The sequence below is a fragment of the Leptosomus discolor genome, chromosome 18 (assembly GCF_034619465.1).
Source record: "Leptosomus discolor isolate bLepDis1 chromosome 18, bLepDis1.hap2, whole genome shotgun sequence".
Lineage (NCBI taxonomy): Eukaryota > Metazoa > Chordata > Aves > Leptosomiformes > Leptosomidae > Leptosomus > Leptosomus discolor.
In genome coordinates, this window is record NC_141408.1 from 9,588,954 (window position 1) to 9,610,844 (window position 21,891).

At 39.1% G+C, this 21,891-nt stretch overlaps 1 protein-coding gene across 6 annotated transcripts in view; it reads left to right on the forward strand.

Moving 5' to 3' along the window:
• The window catches only part of NCOR1 (nuclear receptor corepressor 1), a 58,298-nt gene that overhangs the window by 32,039 nt on the left and 4,368 nt on the right, over nt 1–21,891 (forward strand). For 3 of the 6 annotated variants that reach the window (XM_086475483.1, XM_086475484.1, XM_009956190.2), the window contains exons 20-43: nt 1,207–1,336; nt 1,641–1,836; nt 5,261–5,421; nt 5,813–5,933; nt 6,043–6,144; nt 6,629–6,726; nt 7,558–7,726; nt 8,299–8,439; nt 9,833–9,916; nt 10,425–10,681; nt 11,032–11,392; nt 11,923–12,147; nt 12,917–13,126; nt 14,621–14,770; nt 15,308–15,339; nt 15,394–15,481; nt 15,929–16,094; nt 16,367–16,863; nt 17,317–17,445; nt 18,029–18,186; nt 18,437–18,660; nt 19,090–19,227; nt 20,023–20,165; nt 21,104–21,157. In XM_086475483.1, the coding sequence (XP_086331609.1) occupies nt 1,207–1,336; nt 1,641–1,836; nt 5,261–5,421; nt 5,813–5,933; nt 6,043–6,144; nt 6,629–6,726; nt 7,558–7,726; nt 8,299–8,439; nt 9,833–9,916; nt 10,425–10,681; nt 11,032–11,392; nt 11,923–12,147; nt 12,917–13,126; nt 14,621–14,770; nt 15,308–15,339; nt 15,394–15,481; nt 15,929–16,094; nt 16,367–16,863; nt 17,317–17,445; nt 18,029–18,186; nt 18,437–18,660; nt 19,090–19,227; nt 20,023–20,165; nt 21,104–21,157 (4,034 nt within the window). Of the gene's footprint in view, nt 1–1,206; nt 1,337–1,640; nt 1,837–4,173; nt 4,348–5,260; nt 5,422–5,812; nt 5,934–6,042; nt 6,145–6,628; nt 6,727–7,557; nt 7,727–8,298; nt 8,440–9,832; nt 9,917–10,424; nt 10,682–11,031; nt 11,393–11,922; nt 12,148–12,916; nt 13,127–14,620; nt 14,771–15,307; nt 15,482–15,928; nt 16,095–16,366; nt 16,864–17,316; nt 17,446–18,028; nt 18,187–18,436; nt 18,661–19,089; nt 19,228–20,022; nt 20,166–21,103; nt 21,158–21,891 lie in introns of all 6 variants that reach the window. The other 3 variants (XM_086475482.1, XM_086475481.1, XM_009956215.2) reach the window with 3 other exon arrangements.

Genomic DNA, 21,891 nt, shown 5'->3' on the forward strand with positions numbered 1-21,891 from the left:
AAAACTGTTTGAATGTAGAGCCAAAAAATTGGAGATGGAGTTGTTTTAGTTAGTTCTTGCTCTCACAAGCTCAGTTTAGTAGAATGCCTCCAAACCTCCTTGAGTTTGATAGGAAAAACAGCCTGAATATATCTTTTAGTAGGAGATGAAACTTGCTTTAAAAAAAAAAATAATAATCTAGAGGCATAAAATATTAATATTTTAGTTACCTTTTAATATTTCATGTTTATTTGCTTGTATAACCTCTAGAGTCCTGTACCCAGTTACTGTCACTGAACCATGTTATATCAATGAGTAGAACTGAATCTCTTGAAGGTTATTAATAATAGAGCAGTGGAAGTATTTTTCAATCTTACCAGTCAGTGTCCATAAATTAATGGGCCAGTGTCCTGAGAAATGGATGACCTCTTTCTCCAAGTGTACGATGTCTTCGTGCAGGCTTCCTAGTTCCTGGGAACGTGGCCCTAAACGCTCTGGATAACCTGCCGAAGTGTATACAGCTTTAAATTGGAACCGTCTATCTTTTGTGGGATGGCTGTCGCTGCTGGTGGTATTTGAAGTCCTTTTAGTGTTCTGTTGGTGCGGTTCCTACGTAACCATAGAGTAGCATCAGAGCCAATGCCCCCCCCCTCTCAGTGGTCTTAATATACACGCAATACCAAGGATAGATGTTAAATGTCAAAAGTATCCAGTATCATTGTTCTGCATGTGGTCTTTGGAAGAGTGCAGTTGATGGTGTTTCTGCACTCTTGCCTCTTCAGACATCACCTTTCCACTTCACAAATGTATTAGCCCTCCATGTGAAAGCAGTCTATTGTATGCTACTGTTTTTATTTCCTGTGGACTAAATAAATCTAGTGCTTCCTATCTATTTTTTTTACCAAAGCATTCTTTATCAAGAAGATTGCATTCTTGCAGTACTGTGGATATAGAAACTGCATACATGGATTTCTGGTATTGGAGATTCTGAACACTTTTTTTTTTTTTTTGTATTTCTGTGTATTATAAAAATACAGCAGCGTCTGTTGCCCATTCGACCAGATGTGATGTGGGACAAAACATGATTCTGATTTTTCAGCTATTTGTCCAGTGTGTTAAATATATTGGTTTTTTGAAGTTGAGGGGCATACCGTTGCCTGTAAATTTTTAGACATTTAACTTGGTCTTTTTGATGATATTTTTCCCTTCCTTCTATCTCTTTTCCAGTATCTTCAGCAGGGAGTCAAAGCCCTCACTGTTAAATCCCACTGGGTCAATACTGGTATCGTCCACGATAAAGCAAGGGCAGATGGACCTGCAACAGCTTCACCACCGAGCTGCTGTCATACCACCTATGGTATGGGGTGTTTTATGTGATATTTGCAGGAGTATCTGTCGGTCCCTAAAACTAGTTGCGACACTAAAGCCGCAAAGTAACGTGAAACAAATGAAGAAATAAATAATGTGCTTTGTTACCATACTTTTGAGGGGGAAAGTAAGTTAACACAAATACACAAGTAGTAGCTTAAAAACAGGTGTGGACTGTTTGAAACACTCGTAGATAGACTACAGCTGCTGCAGGGGAGGCATTGGGCAAGAAAGTTACTTTAGTAAGTATCTGTGTTAATGCACCTGATGTTAACGCCTTCCCATCCTTGTAGGTTTCTTGCAGTCCCTGTACGGTTCCCGTTGGAACACCAGTGAGTGGTTATGCGCTGTATCAACGGCACATTAAAGCAATGCATGAGTCAGCGCTGCTGGAGGAGCAACGCCAGAGGCAAGAGCAGCTGGATATGGAGTATCGAAGTGCTGTAAGCCCTTGTGGCACTTCCAAGAGCCCTAATGTTGAGTGGGAAGGTAGGTATTTTCACATCTGTTGTGGAAATAACCCCACGTTTTATATCCGTGTGTTACACTGCTGCTTCGTTTAAGAATGAGAGTTTAGTGTACAGATAATTACTGCTTTCTGATGGCACCTGATTGAAGGAACCTGTCTACTGTAGAGATCCTGCAGCAGTGACAGTGTTGGAGAACTACCTTGTAGCCCCTTTGCATAAGGCAGAAAAACTGGCTCCATTTGGGTGAAATCCAAAAATGAGATGTTCCTACAGAGAGAGATTCAGAAGGGTTAGCTGTGCAGGTGAGAGGACCCAGAGAACTGTGTGTACTGGGGGAGCCCCTTTCAGAAGCTTAAGGTGAAGAAGGGAGAGAGTTGCTAAAGGAGTACGAGCACAACTAAAAGGAATGTTTTACTGCCTTGGAGTGCATATGTGGACATTGGGCCCTGGAGTAGGGCACAGAAGTTTGGTAGAGCTGTTGTACTCTAGCCTGTCTGCAGAAGGGCTGTGTGCAAGGCTTGCTCTCTTGGGAACATGATGGTTGGTTGCTGTTGTGTATAGAGGATGCTTGGGAGTCAGGGTTTGAACTGAACTCTGTGATCTGGACCTGTGTTTCCTGAATGTGGCTCTGAGTGTGACCTTCAGTATGGTACAAGGCTAAAGCTGCTCTCAGAACCTGACGGGGTGGCTAAATAAGGACATATCTGTTATCGTTGCTGGCTACAGGAAAGTGATTCAGGCGGACAGTGTATATGTTACATCATCCGGATTGCTGCGTAAGAGCCAAAGGATGTATTTATTAGCTTTCAGTTCTGTATTGTGTAACTTTTACCTCAACTTTCTTTACTAGAAAAGGAATAGGTCCACAAACTGTACGTTTTAAAAGGGAAATAAACCAAGTGAGATTAATGTGCTGAATGTTACAATATCAGAGATATCATCACAGTTGCATAAATCTGCATTTTTAGATTTTATATTCTCGTGTGTTGTTTCTGTTGCCAGCACAGTATTAGCAACATAAACTATCATGTTCTTTGAAACTCGAGTATTCTGTATTTAGTATGCATAACAGTTTTAAAATACGTTATGAAATACTTCACCTTAATTACTTTTACCCAAAGTAAAATGAAAGAAATATAACCATTTTTTTGCCTGTTAAAACAGTGAGAAGGGAGCTTGTAGGTTTGTGGAGGGGTGGGTAAGATTGTGGTTTTTGGAAGTCGCTTCTTTAGGTGGAAAGTCTGGGGCTGATTAAAAGTACCATTTAACTGAAATACTACCTGAGTAACTCTTGGCATTGGCAGTACGGTATTATGAAGTGTGGGAAAGTTCTGGGTGAAGTCTCTGCCAGCAAAAATCAAGGTGGTTGTTCAGGCAGATGGAGAGGGAGGGATAACGTAGTTAGTGTAAGTGGGTTCTACAAGCCTGGACATCTTAATCTGAAAACTAGAAGGGGCTGAGATGTCATCAGAGCGTTACAGCAGCTATTTCCTAAGATACACGGTCCATATGAAGCTTGTCCACCAACTGCTGTGCGCAGCAGAGCGCCCACAGACTGTTTGAAAACCTTGTGTTGCATACATCAGAACACTGCCTGCGTTGTGGGGTATTTTGTCAAACTAAAGGGCCTGTTGTTGAATTGGCTTATTACAACTTACACAGTACTTTACTATGAAATAAAATAGTAAATATCCTTTAGAAAGCTATTATGTGATGATTAATGCCATCTTTCTTTGACTGTGGAGGTTAAAGATACAGCTTTACAACTGCATTAAACTTGTTCTGGCTCATAACTTTGAATACTTAAGTTGTCCATTGCCAAAGAAAAGGAATTTCTGAAGTTCTGGTACTGGATTTTTAATTTCCTAAATTTGATAAAAATGTATTTTCCCTTCAAACACCATTGATGGGCAATATTAGTATTTGAAATTAGATTCGTAATTTCTCTGGGCAAGCAAGGAAGGAAGGAAGGCTTTTTGTCTGGTGGGATTGGCATGTAAGTCTGACTGAACTTGCATGTAAACCTGGCTGATGCACAAGATTTTTTTTCTTTAAGTGAAACCTTTTTCAGTAGCAGAGCTTTCACTTAAACGACCTAAAGGAACCAGATACTGTTTTTCACATATAGGAAGTATGAAACAGTTTTTTCAAAGCTTGGGATATAAAAGTACAGACATAGGAACATACTACATTAAGCTGTACCTTCATACTACTTTTTAATTGAAACATTTGTACCTGATGATTGCATCCGACGTGGGAGTAGGCCCTTTGCTAAAATTGTGCTGTAAACTGGACCTTTTGACTCTTAATTTCTGATCCAGCGTTCTTTTCTTTCTGATAACTTTAACCTTCACAGGAAAACCGGTGGCCTATATGCCCTATGCTGAGGTCAAGCGAGCAATAGAACAGGAAGCACAAGTGCAAAACACGGCAGCAAGGTCAGCATCCCCGTACAGACTGTCTCCAAGAGAAGTCAACAAAGCCTCTCCCCAGCCCGATATGAATGCAGCTCGCTACAGCGTCCCACCAGGTAAATGTTTTGTTAGGTGTCACAGCGATATGTACTCTTCCTTCAGAAGCTGGACTTCTGTGACTTGATGTAGTATCAAATTCTTCTCTAAACACTTGGTGACTTAAAAGAAGATGATTGTTTTCTGTGTGTGCATGTGAATACGTGCTTGGTATTTTTCTAGCTCCAGTGAGGTTATATTTTTGTTCTTTATTGCTGTATCAGCTGTGTAATATTTGTTTTATTAAGCAAAATGGATGATCTGAAAAGTGTTAGAACAGCATAGGGACAAAGTCATCAGGAGATTTTCTGTTTAATACAAGTACTGTCATATTCATGGGTGGCCTTTCTTATGAAGAGGGGAGTTGAGGAAACAAGGAATCTCCTGCTATCCTTGGCATTAGTTTCTGACTGTAATTGCTTAATATGAGAGTCTGAATGTTTAATAAAACGGTGAAATAACTGACAAATCTTCTGAAACTTGGATTATTGTTTTCCTGTTTAGAGTATAATGTCATGAAAAGAAAAGACAAAATCAGGGAAGCTTAGGTTATACTTGACTTGGTTGCATCCCGTTTAAAGAATAAGAACTTTCTTTAAAAGCAGGAAAACAACAAAAAACTTGAATGTACCCTGGGCTGTTATTTTTAAAAGCTTAGTTTTCAGTCTGCAATTCTACAGTGCAGCTCTTGTTATTTCTTCTTGAACTTTGATGCAAGGTTAGGTAGTCTCAATTCAGTTTCTATGCACGACATACAGTTGGATATAGTGAATTTCAGAGTTGTAGATACAGCTAGGTAGCTTTTGAGTATTGTGAGGCAATTCCCATCCAGAATTGTCAGATGAACTGTGCTATTTCTGATGTTCTTGTCTCTCTAACAACTAGTAGAGCTGCAACAGACTGTAATATTTAATGTACAACTTTCCCCCCAAGTTCTCCAGCCAGCACCTCACCAGGTAATAACCAATATACCTGAAGGAGTCCGCCTTCCAACAACCAGACCTACCAGACCACCACCACCACTCATTCCATCCTCCAAAACAAGTGTACCATCAGAAAAACCTTCCTTCATCATGGGAGGCTCAATCTCACAAGTAAGAGAATATTTGTTTGAAAATCTGTCCTTACAGCAATTTTTTGCCCTTTCATCAACCTTCAACATCTTGTATTCGGTTATGTGTTTACAGCATTAACACTTAAGACCTATATATACCACCTCTAAAAGTCCAGGAATTACAGGTGCCTTAGAAAATAGAACATGTTGCAGTTATTGTCATCTAGTGGCATGGTGGAGGATGTCCAGTTCAGGTGAACTGCATCTCCAAACAGTGACGCTACACTCCTGGTGTTCTGCACTTTGGTGCTTTGCAGTGGTGGACTGTAGCATTTTAAGATAGGATCGTAGTAGTATTAGCGTTCTCCTTCAAACATAGATGTGAATCTTCCAGAAACAAGAATTAACATATAATATATTTGTTGTTTCAGGGAACACCTGGCACTTACTTAACATCCCATAGTCAAGCTTCCTACACCCAAGAAACTGCAAAGCCATCAGTGGGTTCTATATCTCTTGGGCTGCCAAGGCAGCAGGAGTCAGCCAAGTCTGGTAAGAACAGAAAAGCTGACATGTTTTATATAGACTATTTAATGACTCTTAATTAAAGAGGGGAAAAAAAGAAAAAACCAAACTTTTTTCTTTTTCTTCTTCTGAATAGCTTCCCTGCCCTATATCAAACAAGAAGAATTCTCTCCCAGAAGCCAGAATTCCCAGCCTGAGGGACTTCTGGTCAGGGCACAACATGAAAGTGTGGTTCGAGGTAAAAGAAAGTCATACAGATCCAGAAACTTTGTCAGAGCCTGAGAAAACTGAGAGAATTAACTTCTAGAGCTCAGACTGCTGAAGTGTTATTTTTAAGTATTTTATTAATCTGCTCCCTATTTTCTGAGGCGTGTGTATTTGTAGCTAGCTCCTCCTGTCTGCATGTCATTTAAAAACACTTGTTTCAAGGCATGCCAACTTCAAAATAAGCATATGCAGAGCCATACATGTGAAATATCCAAATACATCAAAACAAAATAAAGTAGGTACCATGGATTAATGCTTTACAGGACTTTTAGTCTGTAAAGGACTATGTTAAAAGAGGAAATAGTCTAACTGCCTCAAATGCATGCTGTTAAACTGAATTTTTTCCTGTATTTCAGAACTAAAAGCTCTCACTAGAGTCTTTAATTATTTCAAATAGAGTAGCTACTTTTTTTTAATTCTCCTCTTTATCAGGATATCTTATTATTTCAAATCAGGTACCACAACGATACAGGAGGGAAGTATAACTCGAGGAACTCCAACCAATAAAGTTTCTGTTGAGACCATTCCTTCTTTGAGAGGCTCCATAACTCAGGTATTTTTCCCCTTACTGAGAAGGCTGTAGCAAAACAGCATATTTAAACTATCCCCATGTATGTAGTTGCATGTCTGAAAAAGTGAATTAGTATCACAGAGTAAGAACTGACTTGAAAAGAAATTTTAGTACAATCAGATGGTCAAATCCCACTATTGCTGAAGTCAGCATTACCATGATTTCATCTTCGCATATGTGAGTCTTTAAACTTTTTGAATAAAACCACCAGAGCCTTTGGTATACCTAACTCTGAAGGCTTATTAGCAACTTCCGTGAAAACGGCATCACACCTGAGTTCAAAGACTAAAGTCAACTACAATCAGTCTCGTGCAGATACTATTTAAAGCCAAAAAGGTAAATTAAGCCTTTTTGTCTCATTGGTTTTTAAATGCTACTGTTTTGGTTGATTTGGGATCTCTAGTTACAGAGAGCAATAGTAACAATTCTCCTCTGAGAAGGATGGGGTTTGTTACTTTAGATAGAAATAAAACCTAAGGGCCCTATTAAGTATGTAGTATATGTTATCTTCCCCCAAAATGGTATTATAGGGTAACTGTTCTAGGTCATTAAATACTTTTGTAATATTGTACTCACTATTCTTCTTTCTGTATTTTTTAACAAGGTAGCAAATTGCCTATAAGTAATGTTACTAATATTTAGGTTAAATGTCTAATAATAGAGGCAGAAGTTTAAGCCATGCCGCTTGATAAGTAATTGGTTTTCTAGATCTAAAAAGTGTTGTGGGTTTGGGTTTTTTTGCACTTCACTGCTCCCTATTCTCTTATATAAATACACATATTCTCAATTATAGTTGATTTGATTTAAATGCAGGGTACACCAGCTCTGTCCCAGTCTGGCATAGCAGCTGATGCGTTATTGAAGGGAACTATCACCCGGCTCGCTACGGAAGACAGCAGCCCAGAAAAGTGCCGAGAGGAGGCTTCAGCCAAAGGCCATGTTATTTATGAAGGCAAAAGTGGGCATATTTTATCTTATGATAGTGAGTATTTATATATTCTACCTGATCAAAGTCAAGGCTGCAGGAGGTTCTGCATTTATAATCCATAGCTGAAGTATATCTGTTTCTGAGTGATAGGTATGAACCTCAGTCACTGGGGTGCCAGCCGGGAGAGATACTGACCTGCATGACTTTTTGAGGATGTGAGAATTAAAGTGATCCAGAAATTGTGCCTGTGTTCGGAAGTCTCCTATACTATGTATTTAAAATACAGTTAAACTATTTCATTTATGTGCCATTTACTTCCAATTTGTTGTGGAATATTTTTATTTTGAAAGGTTAAACAACCAAGTTTAAAACTATCTGTATTTAAATCAAAAGAAATATATCGTTTAATTTCGACCTTCAGTTGAAAAACTTATTAACTGTTTGAACAAAAATAATTTTTAACAACCCATAAAATACCTTTTTAAGGTTGAGATTTAATGTTACGATATTATATTGAAGTTGTGTTTTTAAAGTATTAATGACCTGTGATCCCATTAAATGTGATGCTCATGTGTCTGTCTTTTACTGACCACATTTGGTAACCCTGCTCTTGTAAATTTTGCCAGCTATTAAAAATGTTCGTGAAGGAACAAGGAGTCCAAGAACTGCTCATGAAATTGGTTTAAAGAGAAGCTATGATACAATGGAAGGAAATATAAAGCAAGGAATGTCAATGCGGGAGTCTCCAGTATCTGCACCACTGGAAGGTAAAAACAGCTGCTTCCAAGGTGTTTCGTGTTTTATCCAAACCTGTTGCATTGTAAGATTATTTAGAGTTACTTTATGGAGCAGACTAAAAGAGAAATGAGATTTAAATCTTATGCTGCTAACCGGATCCATGTAATAACGACTACAGTTAAAGCATGTGAGAATATGACTGGAGTAGACAGTAGTTTTCCTGTTTCTTTCACTGGTGTGTTGCTGTAACTACAGGCAGTTCAGCCGGCACTTACTCCTCTCAGTAGATCTGACAGACGTAACTGACTCTTCACAGTCCCAGCGGGTTGTCACAGAGCCGAAACAACACCGAGACATCCTAGCGTGGCCTCCGTGGACACACCCATTAGTTAAATACTGGTCTCAGCCATGGCATAGCAACGTGGTGACACATTGGCGTGACCTTTTGCATTCCTGCAAGAAACCTCTTCCATTAGGCCAAGCAGAAGACTTGCACAGCTGCTGTATCCTGCCTCAGGGCATCCCTGGTGTTATTTGGATTTAATAAACTGTAATCAAACTAAGACTGCAAAGGTCAAGTCAGGCCACTACGTAACTCTTCTAATCGTTTTTTAAAAATACAAATGCAAGAAAATGTTTTGTGCCTGAACTATGGAGCCTTACTCCTCAAGTACATTTTGTCCCATCTTTGGGTAGCCCTTAAAGGCTATTTTGTGTATGGTTTAATGTGATGAAACAATATGAATAAGAGATTTCTAGACTCTATATAGAAATTCAGTGTTGCCTTTAAGTTGCTGATGCATTTGGCTCTTCTTTGTGCTCTTTTAGCATATGAAAAGCTGCTGTGATACTTTTATGCTGCATTTCGTCACTCTGATACATTTTCTGTCCTCAAACTGGAAAATCATGAGTTCTTCGGGGGTTTGATTTAGATTCCTACTGTAGGAACAGTAAATTCACTTCTTCCCAGATGATTCAATATGAACTTTGATTAATTTGGAGGATACCAAAGTGTATTTTGGGGTGGTTTTTACTTTTTGTTCCACTTCCCGTTATGAACACCTTCCTTTACTAGGTAAGGAAACTGAAGTGGAGTGTAAAGAAGCAGTGACTGCTTTTGGGACAAGAGTTAAGCTTAATTATAAAAAAAACCCTTGTGTTTTCTAAATATGTTAAAACTTGCAGCAATATAATAGCATGAATACTTGAACTGAAAGACTTTTTTTTTTTTAGGGCAGGATGGTGTTTATAGCATGTTGGTACAGTGCCTAGTAGCATACTGAGCCTAGGCCCTCTGGGCCCTGCTGTGATACAGATACTATCTGTAATGTATGTAAGGAGGAGGAGGGTTTTTATTGTTTTGGGGTTGGTTTTTTTTGGACACTTGTTTAATCCTCTAAATTACATTCATTTTAATTTTAGGTTTAATATGCCGTGCACTGCCTAGGGGTAGCCCACATGCAGAACTGAAAGAGAGGACAGTGTTGTCTGGCTCTATAATGCAAGGTAAAGTATTGCAAGTTTAGAAGGCAAGCATTAATTACATCCTCAAAAATCTGGATTTCTGAACCTTAAAACTGTTATTGACGATTGTAGCTGTGTTAAAGGTGGAGCTTCTTTTATTAAACCTGTTTTCAGAGCATAAATCAGCAGCTTTCTGTATACAATACTAGCGTGTAAACATAACATTTTATTTCTTTTTGGAAAATAGACTTTTTTAATATAAGTACTTGGTAATCAGCACTTTTGTTTTTTCATGAACTCTAACAGTTCCCCAGACCTCTGAAGATGTATGCTCTTTCCTTTATTTCAGCATCTGAAATAACTTGGGATGCTTTCAGTAATATATTGAATATTTGTTCAGTATTATTTTTGTGGCAATTTTTTAGTATTGAGAATGTATTATCATAGCCTATAGCAAACCAAAGTTCCCGTATTATGACATTTTTATGTTTATGAAAAAAGAGACTTAGTAATTATTAATACCAGGCATGTGACTTTCTTCCTATAAAAGGCACACCAAGAGCAACAGCTGAAAGTTTTGAAGAAGGCTTGAAATACCCTAAACAGATTAAGAGAGAGTCACCTCCCATAAGGACATTTGAAGGAGCCATTACTAAGGGGAAACCATATGACGGAGTCACTACTATAAAAGAGATGGGTCGTTCCATCCATGAGATCCCAAGACAGGACCTATTAAGCCAGGAGAGTCGCAAGACTCCTGAAATGGTGCAGACGACCAGGCCAATCATAGAAGGCTCCATATCTCAGGTAAATACAAAAAGCACTACTAGGCTCCTACAGTTGCTTACAGACTCAGTAGTGAGTAGATTCATGATATTTGAATAATGACAAATGAGGGTGGGGTGTTTTAAGAAAGCTACCGACTTACAAAGCTTAAAAATATTTTCTGTGTATTAGAAAAATCCTGACACATCACCTGTAGGGAACGCACTTGCAAGCAAATGTGAGAGAACTGAGAAGTAACAATCACTAAGGTCCGGTTGTATTCTGTGCTAATGTGGCAGAAGCAATGAACTACGATGTCAGCAATATGAGGTGTTTTAGCACGAGTGAGACGTTGGCAGGATAACCTTACCTGATCTTTTTCTCCTTTTCAGGGCACACCCATAAAATATGAAAGCAACTCTGGCCAGTCTGCCATCAAACACAATGTAAAATCTTTAATCACTGGACCAAGCAAGTTACCCCGTGGAATGCCTCAGCTGGAAATGGTGCCAGAAAACGTGAAGGTGGTGGAGCGAGGAAAATATGAAGATGTGAAGACCGGGGATGCAGTACGTTCCCGTCACACGTCAGTAGTCAGCTCTGGTCCCTCTGTTCTCAGGTCAACTCTTCATGAAACTCCCAAATCACAGCTGAGCCCTGGGATTTATGATGATACCAATGCTCGGAGGACACCTGTGAACTATCAGAGTCCAATGTCCAGGAGTTCACCTATGATGAATAGAGTTAGTGAGGGTACGTTATTCCTGTCCAGAGTAAGATAAGTTTTAATAATTAAATTTTAAACTTACTTTTAAACAGGTTTCTGAAATCCATTGTACTTTTTTTTATTCTAATGGCTTCTCTCAATGTGGAGGGTAGCTAGAAGAAATTTTAGAAGGCTGTAAGCTGTTAACTGAAATAAGAGAATGAAAATCTGCCATATTGTAACGTGGAGGTGGGAAGGCAATTCAGTCTTAATTTACATTTGATTATGGATCACAATGAAAATGTTACCTACACGGGTAATGTTTCAAGAGCAGAAGCTATTCCTGAATTATAGAGGTATCTAGATGAGGAAGATAATATGATGAAGTGTAAACAATCTTAGTTTTAAGTTTTAGATTTTTCACCGGAAATAGTGTGTGATGCAAAATATTCTGTGATTTATTGCATCAGATTGCAAGGTCCTCGATAACGTTCGTTGGGAGGCAGTGTATATGTACAGCTGAATTTTCTATTGGAAAATACGCATTTTATTAATTTGAGGTTTTCATTGTTTTTAGCTGGAATAGCTTCTGGGAAGCCAGCAAATCATGAAAGGAAAAACACGCTTACTCCGACACAGAGGGAGAGCGTGCCAGCAAAATCTCCAGTCCCAGGCGTTGATCCTGTAGTGACTCACAGTCCTTTTGACCCTCACCACAGAGGGGCAACTCCTGAAGTCTATAGAAGTCACCTCCCTCCTCATTTAGATCCTGCTATGCCATTTCACAGGGCTCTGGATCCGGGTAAATATATTTGTGTTGGTTTTTCTTTAGTTTTAGAAATATTGTATGCTTTGATGCACAGAAAAGGTACCTTTAAAAGGCAATTATCAATGGCCAGATATAATTTATAAGAGGTTATATATATACATACTCGCTGTTGTGGTTTGATTTCAGTTTGGTGCAGGATTTAATATATGAACAGGAAACTTACTTAAAGATTATGGTATAATACTGTAACTTTCTTTTAGAAGCTTCCAGGTTTTGTTAAAAAAAGTTTTGTTAGAAAGTTCAGATGATATTTTTAGATAAGTATTTCGGAAACATATTAAAAGCTTTCAGGAAAGCTATGCAAAGAAGGATGTGGAAGATGCTGTAGAATTAATCAGGACCCCCTCTGTTCAGAACTGTGATTCATTCTCACTGAGGGATTATTACATTATTCCTGGTGGCATTAAATAGTAGACTTGCTTTGAACCTATCCATCAGTCCACTTTTGTGAGGTATCTTAACCTCCTTTAGGTATTTCAGCCCTTTACATCTTCAGAATTTCAGGATTTATATTTTTAATCGAGTCTCTTCTCTAATGCACGTCTCCAATCTGGATTATTTCGCTTTTTCTGTCTGCATACAGTGCATAAATTCAATAAAACATCAGTATTAAAATGTTATTTTATTTCTTTTGGCACTGGCTAGAGAGAATTCTCATTGAAGCTATATAAACATCTGATACTTCCATTCGGAATCACCCACGCTGCTTCCTAAACCTTTTTTTTCCTTCCTTCACCCTCAGCTGCTGCTGCTTACCTGTTCCAAAGGCAGCTCTCACCCACCCCAGGCTACCCAAGTCAGTATCAGCTTTACGCAATGGAGAATACACGACAGACAATCCTGAACGACTACATTACCTCACAGCAGATGCAAGTCAACCTACGTCCTGATGTAACGAGAGGGTTATCTCCTAGAGAGCAAACTTTAGCTCTCCCGTATGCAGGAGCAAGAGGTATGCCTGTGTGTTTTCTGACATTCTTTAAAGTGTGTTTTGGAGATGCAGTGTGTTGCAGGTTGCTTAGTTTGTTTTGTTGCTGCTTATAAATATATTTGCTTGTGTGGATGCATGCATGCATACAAGTGCATATATATAGGTGTGTTTGCAAATGAGTTGTCACTTGTCTAACGGGCTTTTGTGGATATAAAGGAAAGCTACATATGTAATCAATATTGTTAAAGGGAGGGCTGTAAGACATTAGTGTTCAAGAAGCTGGACTGTTTTGTGCTAGTTTAGATTGATATTCAGTAGCATATTTAACTTACCTTCAAACTTCAGAAAAGAGAATTATATCAAAGTGAGGGCTCCTTCAAAATGAAAATAAAAGCACCAGCTAATGGGATAATGTTTGTGAAGCACGTGGTGATTGTTTAAAGATACTACGTTAGAGAGTTAGCAAATGTGCGTGACCTGTTGCAGGGTGGGGAAATGCCTGAATCAATCTGGACGTTTAACAGCAGCAGGAAGGAGCTATTAAAAGCAAAAAGAGATCTTGCAAAAAGGTAGATCCTCAAAGAAAATGGAAACCTTGCAAGTTAAGTGTAAGACCATAAAGGTCAAAAAGTGAGGAACAATTTATAAAGCTGAATGAACTAGTAACTTCTTCAGATATACTGGAAGCAAGAAACATGGCAAAGAAACTGTAGGAACTGATAAAAACTCAGAAGTAATGCTGTAGAAGATAAGGCCATTGCAAAAAAGCAAAGCAATTTCTTTGCAACTCTATTCAGGGTGGAGAGATCTATATTTCTGTGATGGAGATTTTGTTCATGGGACATGAGTTTGAAGAACTCTTTCACATTGAAATGTTGAGGAAAGTCTTAGAACAAGCTAATAAAATGAATAGTTTGGATCCTTGGGGTGATGCGGCTTTCTGCCAGGAGTTACAAACCTAACAGGAAATCGTCAGTCTGCCAACTTGGTTACTGGATACGATAATCTGTCTATTGCTTAAATCAGTTTTGATAGTTATTGGTAGAATGGAAAATAGCAAGTGTGAGGGAATTAGGCTGGTAGGACTAATTATCTTGGGGATAAGATATAAGGTCTTGTAGTGTTTTAATTGGTTGGAAAAGAAAGGATAAGTGGGTTTTGTAGCAGAGGAGGTTCCAGTGGGACCTGTGCATTTCATGAGTGTGATGTTTCATGAATATAAAAGATCTGGGAAAAGGAGTGTATGATGTCAATTAGAGTGAAGTGTATTTTTCCAAAGGGCAATTAAAGGGAGTGCTAGAAATGCAGATTCTGACTTAGGAACATACTAAATTGCTGATTGCCAGATCTAAGAGAGTATAAACAGCTGGAATATTGTTTTGCATTTCCCTTATTCTTACATTTTGTTTCCACTAAACATGCACTGCTGACCATTGTCCACAAACAGAATAAATAATGTCTGGACAACTGGTCTGTCCTTGAATGGCCATTCTTACGTGTGTCATCTCCTAACAGGAATTATTGACCTGAACAATATGGCTCCCACTATCTTAGTGCCTCATCCTGGAGGAACAAGCACACCACCCATGGAGAGAATCACGTATATCCCTGGTACCCAGCTTACATTCCCTCCCAGGCCTTACAATCCTGCTTCTCTGTCACCAGGTAAGAGCTCTTGTCATTTGGTGATTCTCTAATACTCTGACATGCTGAGATAATTGACCATCTTTATTTAGGTTTCATTAATGTTGTGTTTCAATATTTTCTCAGGCGATGCTTTTTGCAAGCACTTCTCACTTGGATAGTAAAGGTTTTCTTAATGATATCCTTTATAGTTACATTAGCAGCTGAAGGAGTGCTGACAAACTCAGTTTGCCTCATTCTGTCAGTTCTTTATTTATAGTCGTGTGATTGTGACTTCTCCAACTTCATTGAATGTGTTGAAGGGTGGAATTTGGGTCTATAAGCTGTCTAGTTTCTAACTATAGAAACCACTTTAAACAGCTGTTGAGCCTTCCAATGTCACTGTATGTTAAGCTTTTGTCTTCCTAGGTAAGTGGATAGTCTTGAGTGGAATGAAAATGTATTTGGGAAGTTTTGCTGTAAGTGGATGGCAGAATATACTGGCAAGTGTTTACAACAAATTATGCTGTACTTGAGTATCTCTTTTTGCTACTTCATTTTATCTTGTGGACCTTCCAGGACACCCTACGCACCTGGCAGCTTCTGCAGCTGCAAATGCTGAAAGGGAACGGGAAAGGGAGAGGGAGAAGGAACGGGAGAGGGAGAGGGAACGTGAGCGAGAGCGGGAAAGAGAACGAGAACGAGAGAGGGAGAGAATAGCTTCAGTCCCTACTGAACTTTATCTTCGACCAGGTGAGTGCACATGCTGCATTTGGATCAGTTGTCTTGTGGGCTGGAACTGCTCGTTTTCTATAGCCACTGTTAGCGACGTGCAGCTTATTAGAAACACGTTACACACTTTGGTTTTCGTCTGCACTCAGGGCAGGTTCCTATCACCTAGCAGTTCTGGTCATAATTGCAGCTTCCCCAAGGACCAGGCTGCTTGGTCTTTCTTTTACAGCAGTGTAGTACCTAGGGAATGGTGTGAATCCCAGTTATCGCTAGCACAACTTGCATGTCATTTAGAGCATTGTAGGCAGAATGCTGCCACTTCAACCTGTAATACGTGCGGTCACACCTAGAGTGGTGGAGACAGCTGGGAAAGGATGTGGAGGAGACAGCATCGATACGTAGTTTTGCATCGTTATAAGAGTGATCTATATATATTTTGTTTGTTCCTCTCTGCTCTATGTTCTGCAGGTACAGAGCAGCCTGGCAGACCTGGCAGCCATGGATATGTTCGGTCCCCGTCACCTTCAGTCAGAAGCCAGGAAAACATACTGCAGCAAAGGCCTAGTATTTTTCAAGGAACCAATGGGACAAGTGTAATCACACCTTTGGATCCTGCTGCTCAGCTACGTATCATGTATGTTTTATAAGTTACTGTTGCAGAGATATCTGTTCTAATATTTGAGCTTACTAAAAGGTGCATTTAGCCTGGGGAAACTACTACAAGATGAGGATATACCATTATCTGGTTGCTCTTGGATTTATTGGAAATGATCCAATGCATTTTCACCAGTCCAGTTTGGATGGAAATTAGTGTCACAAAAGCTTCACTTTGTTGTACGCGTGATATGGCTCTAGTTCTTTTTTTTCGCATGATTATAATTCAGAATATTCCATGTTTGCCAACAGGCAGCTCACCCCTGGAGCTCCCTCTATTACTCAGGGGTTGCCAGCTTCCCGTTACAATACTGCTGCTGATGCCCTCGCGGCACTAGTAGACGCTGCAGCCTCTGCTCCTCAGATGGAAGTTGCCAAAGCAAAAGAGAACAAGCACGAAGGAACCAGGATAGAAGAGAATATGGGACGCCGGTCAGCTGTGGTTACTGAACAGCAGCAGATGGAACAGAAGACACTGGACGTAGAAAAGAGGCCTGTCCAGTGCCCCTATACATCTGCAAATTTTTCTGGTGGCAAGTCCCAGGGACAGTCTTCATCAGTAGTCTATTCGGAGGCTGGTAAAGAGAAAGGACCTCCTCCTAAATCCAGGTACGAGGAAGAGCTGAGAACTCGAGGAAAGACCACAATTACTGCTGCTAACTTCATAGATGTGATCATCACTCGACAGATTGCTTCAGACAAGGATGCACGAGATAGGGGCTCTCAAAGTTCAGATTCTTCCAGTAGTTGTACGTATCTTAGTAACTGTCTACTTCTTTGATGTCTGTCTTAGCCTTTTAGGGAAATGTGAAATGATTCTGATGTTTAATGATGTTTAATGTTCAGCTCTGCCCAGTAGAAACGCTTCATAGACAAATACAGTTTTTGCATGTAGTGACTTGATATTCCTGCACAATCAGAGTTGTTTGCTTTATTTGAATTCCATGCTACAACATGAAATGCAAAATGATAAGACTAACCTTACCAGAAGTCAGGAAACCTAAAATTATTTGCTTTATGTTGGAACACTGTTTTATGGAAGTATTTGTATCGCCATGGTTATCATAAGAAGGAGACAGTGTTTTGACTTTTCATTTCACCAGTGTCATTTGAATGGAAGTGCTAGTGTTGCTATGTATAGGCAACACAAAATCTTCTGAGATATTTACACCTTATTCCACAACCTTTGCTTGATATTCAAGTATCCTCCCACCGGTATGAAGCTCCTGGAGATGCCATTGAGGTGATTAGCCCTGCAAATTCACCCGTACCTACTCAAGAAAAGCTACAGCCCTATCAACAAGAGACACCTAAACCAAGCCAGGCAGAGAGTAAGTTGATCTGCATATGCAAATATTCCCATAATTACCTTGCTTATATTTACCGGCTCCATGAACTCATAATAAAGTTAAAATATCTTGGGAGTCTTTAAGTGACTGCTTACCATGTTCTAAACTTCTCACAAGCTTTTGCTGGAAGTATATTGTTGCAGTGAAAAACTAGAGCAAATGTATTGGAACTGACACTTGGCGTTAAACAGGGCTCCTTTACATTACAGTGTAGTCGATTTAATAAGAAATTTATTTTCAATATATTCTTTAAAATTACTGCATATTGGTGTGGATGCCTGCAATTTTTTACCTAGTAGTAAATCTCAGACTATTATAATACAGTTTGCAGGTGAGAAATAAGCTGAAATTCACCTGCATTGTGGAATGAAGCTTTATTTATCAATTCTAAATTGCAGGGCCTATATATGAGGGGGGAAAAGGTGATTTATCACACAGGATACCTAAAATCTAATGCAGAAACACCTCATCTTTTAAATTTGTAAGCACAGAACTTTCAAACCTTGAAGCTTCAGTAATACCGTCCTAACAGACTGACCTTTTCTATTTTTTCTTCTTCAACTAGGTGACCCAAACAGGCAATATGAGGGGCCGATTCACCGCTATAGGACACAACAGGAACCCCCTTCACCCCAACAACCTCCGCCTCCCTCTTCCCAAGCAGAAGGGATGGCACATGTGCCCAGGACCCATCGACTCATCACCCTTGCTGATCACATCTGTGTAGGTTTATTTGCATGCATCTTTTCAGATGTGAAAAGTTATATCTTGATGATGAAAACACATGTTTTGGAATATAAGACCAATTCTGTAATTATTAGTTTTACTTGAGGATATTATATAATAATGTGTCTGAACAAAAAATCATCTCATTTGTTGGAATCGGTCTCATACTCGTCTGGTCGATGTGAATACATACGCTTTGGCCAATGTCTGACCAAGATCTCTTTTCTGTTTCTTTGGCCACAATCAGCAAATTATTACACAAGACTTTGCTAGAAACCAAGCAGCTTCTCAGGCCTCTTTGCAGCCTCCCACCACTACATTCCAGAATTCCACCCCTGCACCAACGCCTGTTTCTACCCGGGCAAAGACATCGAATCGCTACAGCCCTGAGTCACAGTCGCAGTCTGTCCACCATCAGCGGCCAGGTGCTAGAGTGTCACCTGAAAATCTGTCTGACAAGTCCAGGGGAAGGTAATGCATGTATTCAATTTCACTGCCAATTTAATTAGTGCCCAAACAGGATTTTTATAAAAAATAGCACAGTAATCCTGATATAGAACAGAAGTAGAGGTATCTTCTGGTCTGTTTTTAGGCAACGTCTGTCTTGCAGTTTTGGACAATTGCTTGGCTCCATAACATAGCTTATAACTGTTTTCCCTTTACTTCTTTTACTTAATTTCCAGTCTTTAGAGAGGCGAAGATGTTTTATTACTTAGAACTTATCAAGAGTCATTATGGACAATTCAAAGGCAGCTCTTTGAGATTGCCAAGCATACTAAAGCATGTAACATACATAACTAGACATAGGTGGTTATGTAACAACTGGAATGCAATTACATGTGTTAGCTACTGCTTTACATGCATTAAGAGCACTTATCTGTCTCTGAATTATGGATGTAGACCTGGAAAATCTCCAGAGAGGAGTCATGTCTCTTCAGAGCCCTATGAGCCAATCTCACCACCTCAGGTCCCAGTTGTACATGAGAAACAGGAAAATGTTCTTTTGCTTTCCCAAAGAACTGAGCCTACTGAACAGAGGTATGTGTAAAACTGAATTTTAAAAACATTATTCTGGACATTTGTGCTGCAAACAGTATCTTTATTAAAGAGCAGTTTAACATTTACTTCAGCAATGTTTTTATGCTAATGTGACAAATTATGTACAGAAAGTGTGCCAGCTACTGTGAACATAAAATTGATAAGGGCTATGAAATACAGAACGTGGATCCTAGTCTGAACTTGTGCCATAGAGCAAGGATGGCTAACTGGCAGCTCTTGAGCCAGATTCCAGTCTCTGAGGTTATTTTACCTGGTTTCTAAGAATACCTGAGATAGCTTATTTGCTTGGACCATGTGTGACAGGGTGGGTGAGCAGACTTAAAAAGAAATACATCCTTTTTAGTGGCATACTGGGACCAAAAGTGAGAAGAAGATTGTAAACAGGAGGAGCAGTTGAGTATTTGGGCTTCTGGCTTGAACATCTTGTCACCTACCGGTTTGCAGTGCAAACTTCAGCCAGCATGCAGGTTGCAAGGCAGAAGTAGGCACTCCTGAGATAAAATTTCTAAGAGCATCATCTCTGTACCACTCTCCAGCACAGACAATGACATGGTCACTTTTTCTGTGAGCTGTAGGATCTTAAACTCTGTTACCTGGGTAAAGCAAATGTTCTTGGAGAGTCATTAGACTTGTCTAGTCCCCAAAAAACAGGCTGAGGAAAGAGGCTTAAAGCTTGTATGAATGTTGGTGGCTTCTGCCTGACTGCTTTTGGAAAGATTGAAATGTACATCTTGAAAAATGTTCTCTCTCTTTGACGCATGTTGATCTTGGCAGGACTGACTCTCGCTCTCCAGGTAGTATCAGCTACCTGCCTTCGTTTTTCACCAAACTTGAGAACACTTCACCAATGGTAAAATCCAAGAAACAGGAAATATTTCGAAAGCTGAACTCATCTGGTGGAGGTGACTCTGACATGGGTATGCAGGACTTGCCTTTTCACTGAATTTTTGTAAAGGTGTCTTGAAACTGAATGTTTTGTGTTTTCTTGGCCCTTATGATTATGGTTGTTAAAAAGACATATCTTAGTATAGTTTCAGTAATAGATACTGACATGGTGGAATGTGATACTAGAACAATATTTTTGTTTTTCTCTTGAAAACCTAACAGAACTTTGTATCAAAATTATCAGTAGTGAGAGTTTAAGCTGTTTGTGAAGTCAGAACCTCATAGAGGGTGTTTATTTGAAAGTGAAAGTTCTTGCATTGAGCAATAAATTAATCTCATTCTGAGAAACAAGGCTGTGTCAGTAAGGGTTGCAGTGTTTTTTATTGGATCCCCATTGTGTGCGCAGTAGGTTTTGCGCTGTTGAAAACTTCATGTGCGTGCTTGGCTTACAAGCACACTTCCCATTGCTGCCAATAATATTTTCATTTAGATACTGAATTCAGTGTTATGGTTTAAAATCTTTACTCTCAAATTGCACATAATATAGGTAATGTGGGGGAGGCGGTGGTTCAGCCACTCCAAAGTTGTTGCCATTTATTTTTTTAATACATACGAATACTCAGCCTGTAAGGTTGAAACATTACGTTTGTATCTAGCAAGTCAAATGTAGCTTTGCATTTTAAAGTTCATAGATTATGAAATTTCAAAAAGTCAGCCTGCTTCCTGAAGTAACATCTTTAAAAGGTTAGCCAGGACCATATAAGATACTTTTACCCTGGTATAGATCGTTTTCCTGAGAAGACATAGATGCACATTCATCTTAGAAGACTGAGAAAGAAAAACATTAAAACTTTTGAACATTGAAAATAGTTCAAAAGTAATTATACCTTGTGCGTTAGGACTAGTAGTGATCACTTACAGTGATCATCAGTACTGAAAAAGTCAATGAAATGTTGTGTTTTAATTGCAGCAACTGCTCAGCCGGGGACTGAAATATTCAATTTGCCAGCAGTCACTACCTCAGGTAAGTTTTTCAGTAAAAGAAACAACACGTGTTTCAGAAAAAGTAAACTGAAGTAATATCTTTCATTTATATTCTTTGGGGAGTCCAGTAAATGAGGAAGGTGATGAAAATTTAAAAGGTCATATCCTACATGAAAATTTGTTTCCTGTATCGTAGGGAAAAGAAAATTACCAAAGGAAGTTTCAGAAAATACTTAAATGGGAACTTAAGCAAGAATGATTTATTTCTGTGTGCTCTGCAAATCTTACACAGAGGTAGAAGTCATTAAATTGGTTAGCATCTCACTTAAGTAGAATTTACTTTATAAACTGGGATATTCAAAATACTGAAATTTCTTTTTCATATGATAAAAACATAGTAAAACCCACCAACTTTCTTTGAGACAAGGAAATTAAATATAACCAATACTTTTACTGTGTGTGTTAGAGGCAAGTGAGGCAGAGAATTGAACTGAAATGTGAGAGATAAGAACTGCTGTATCTGAATCTGGAGGTGTACCACAGATTGACTTTACTCATGTCAGTCGCTACCCGTTCTGGTACAGTGCTTCCCTCTTATAAATGGAGAAGGTGCTGAGCTCTGTTAATTTAGATGGAAGGCAAGCTGTTAGAATAAATATTTGCCATGTATCACACTTCATAAGACAAATTAGTATGGATTATTAATAGGAGAAATATTCTTCTGGTCTCTTCTCTTACAGCTGAATAGTAGCTGCAGATTTCACTTGATATGCT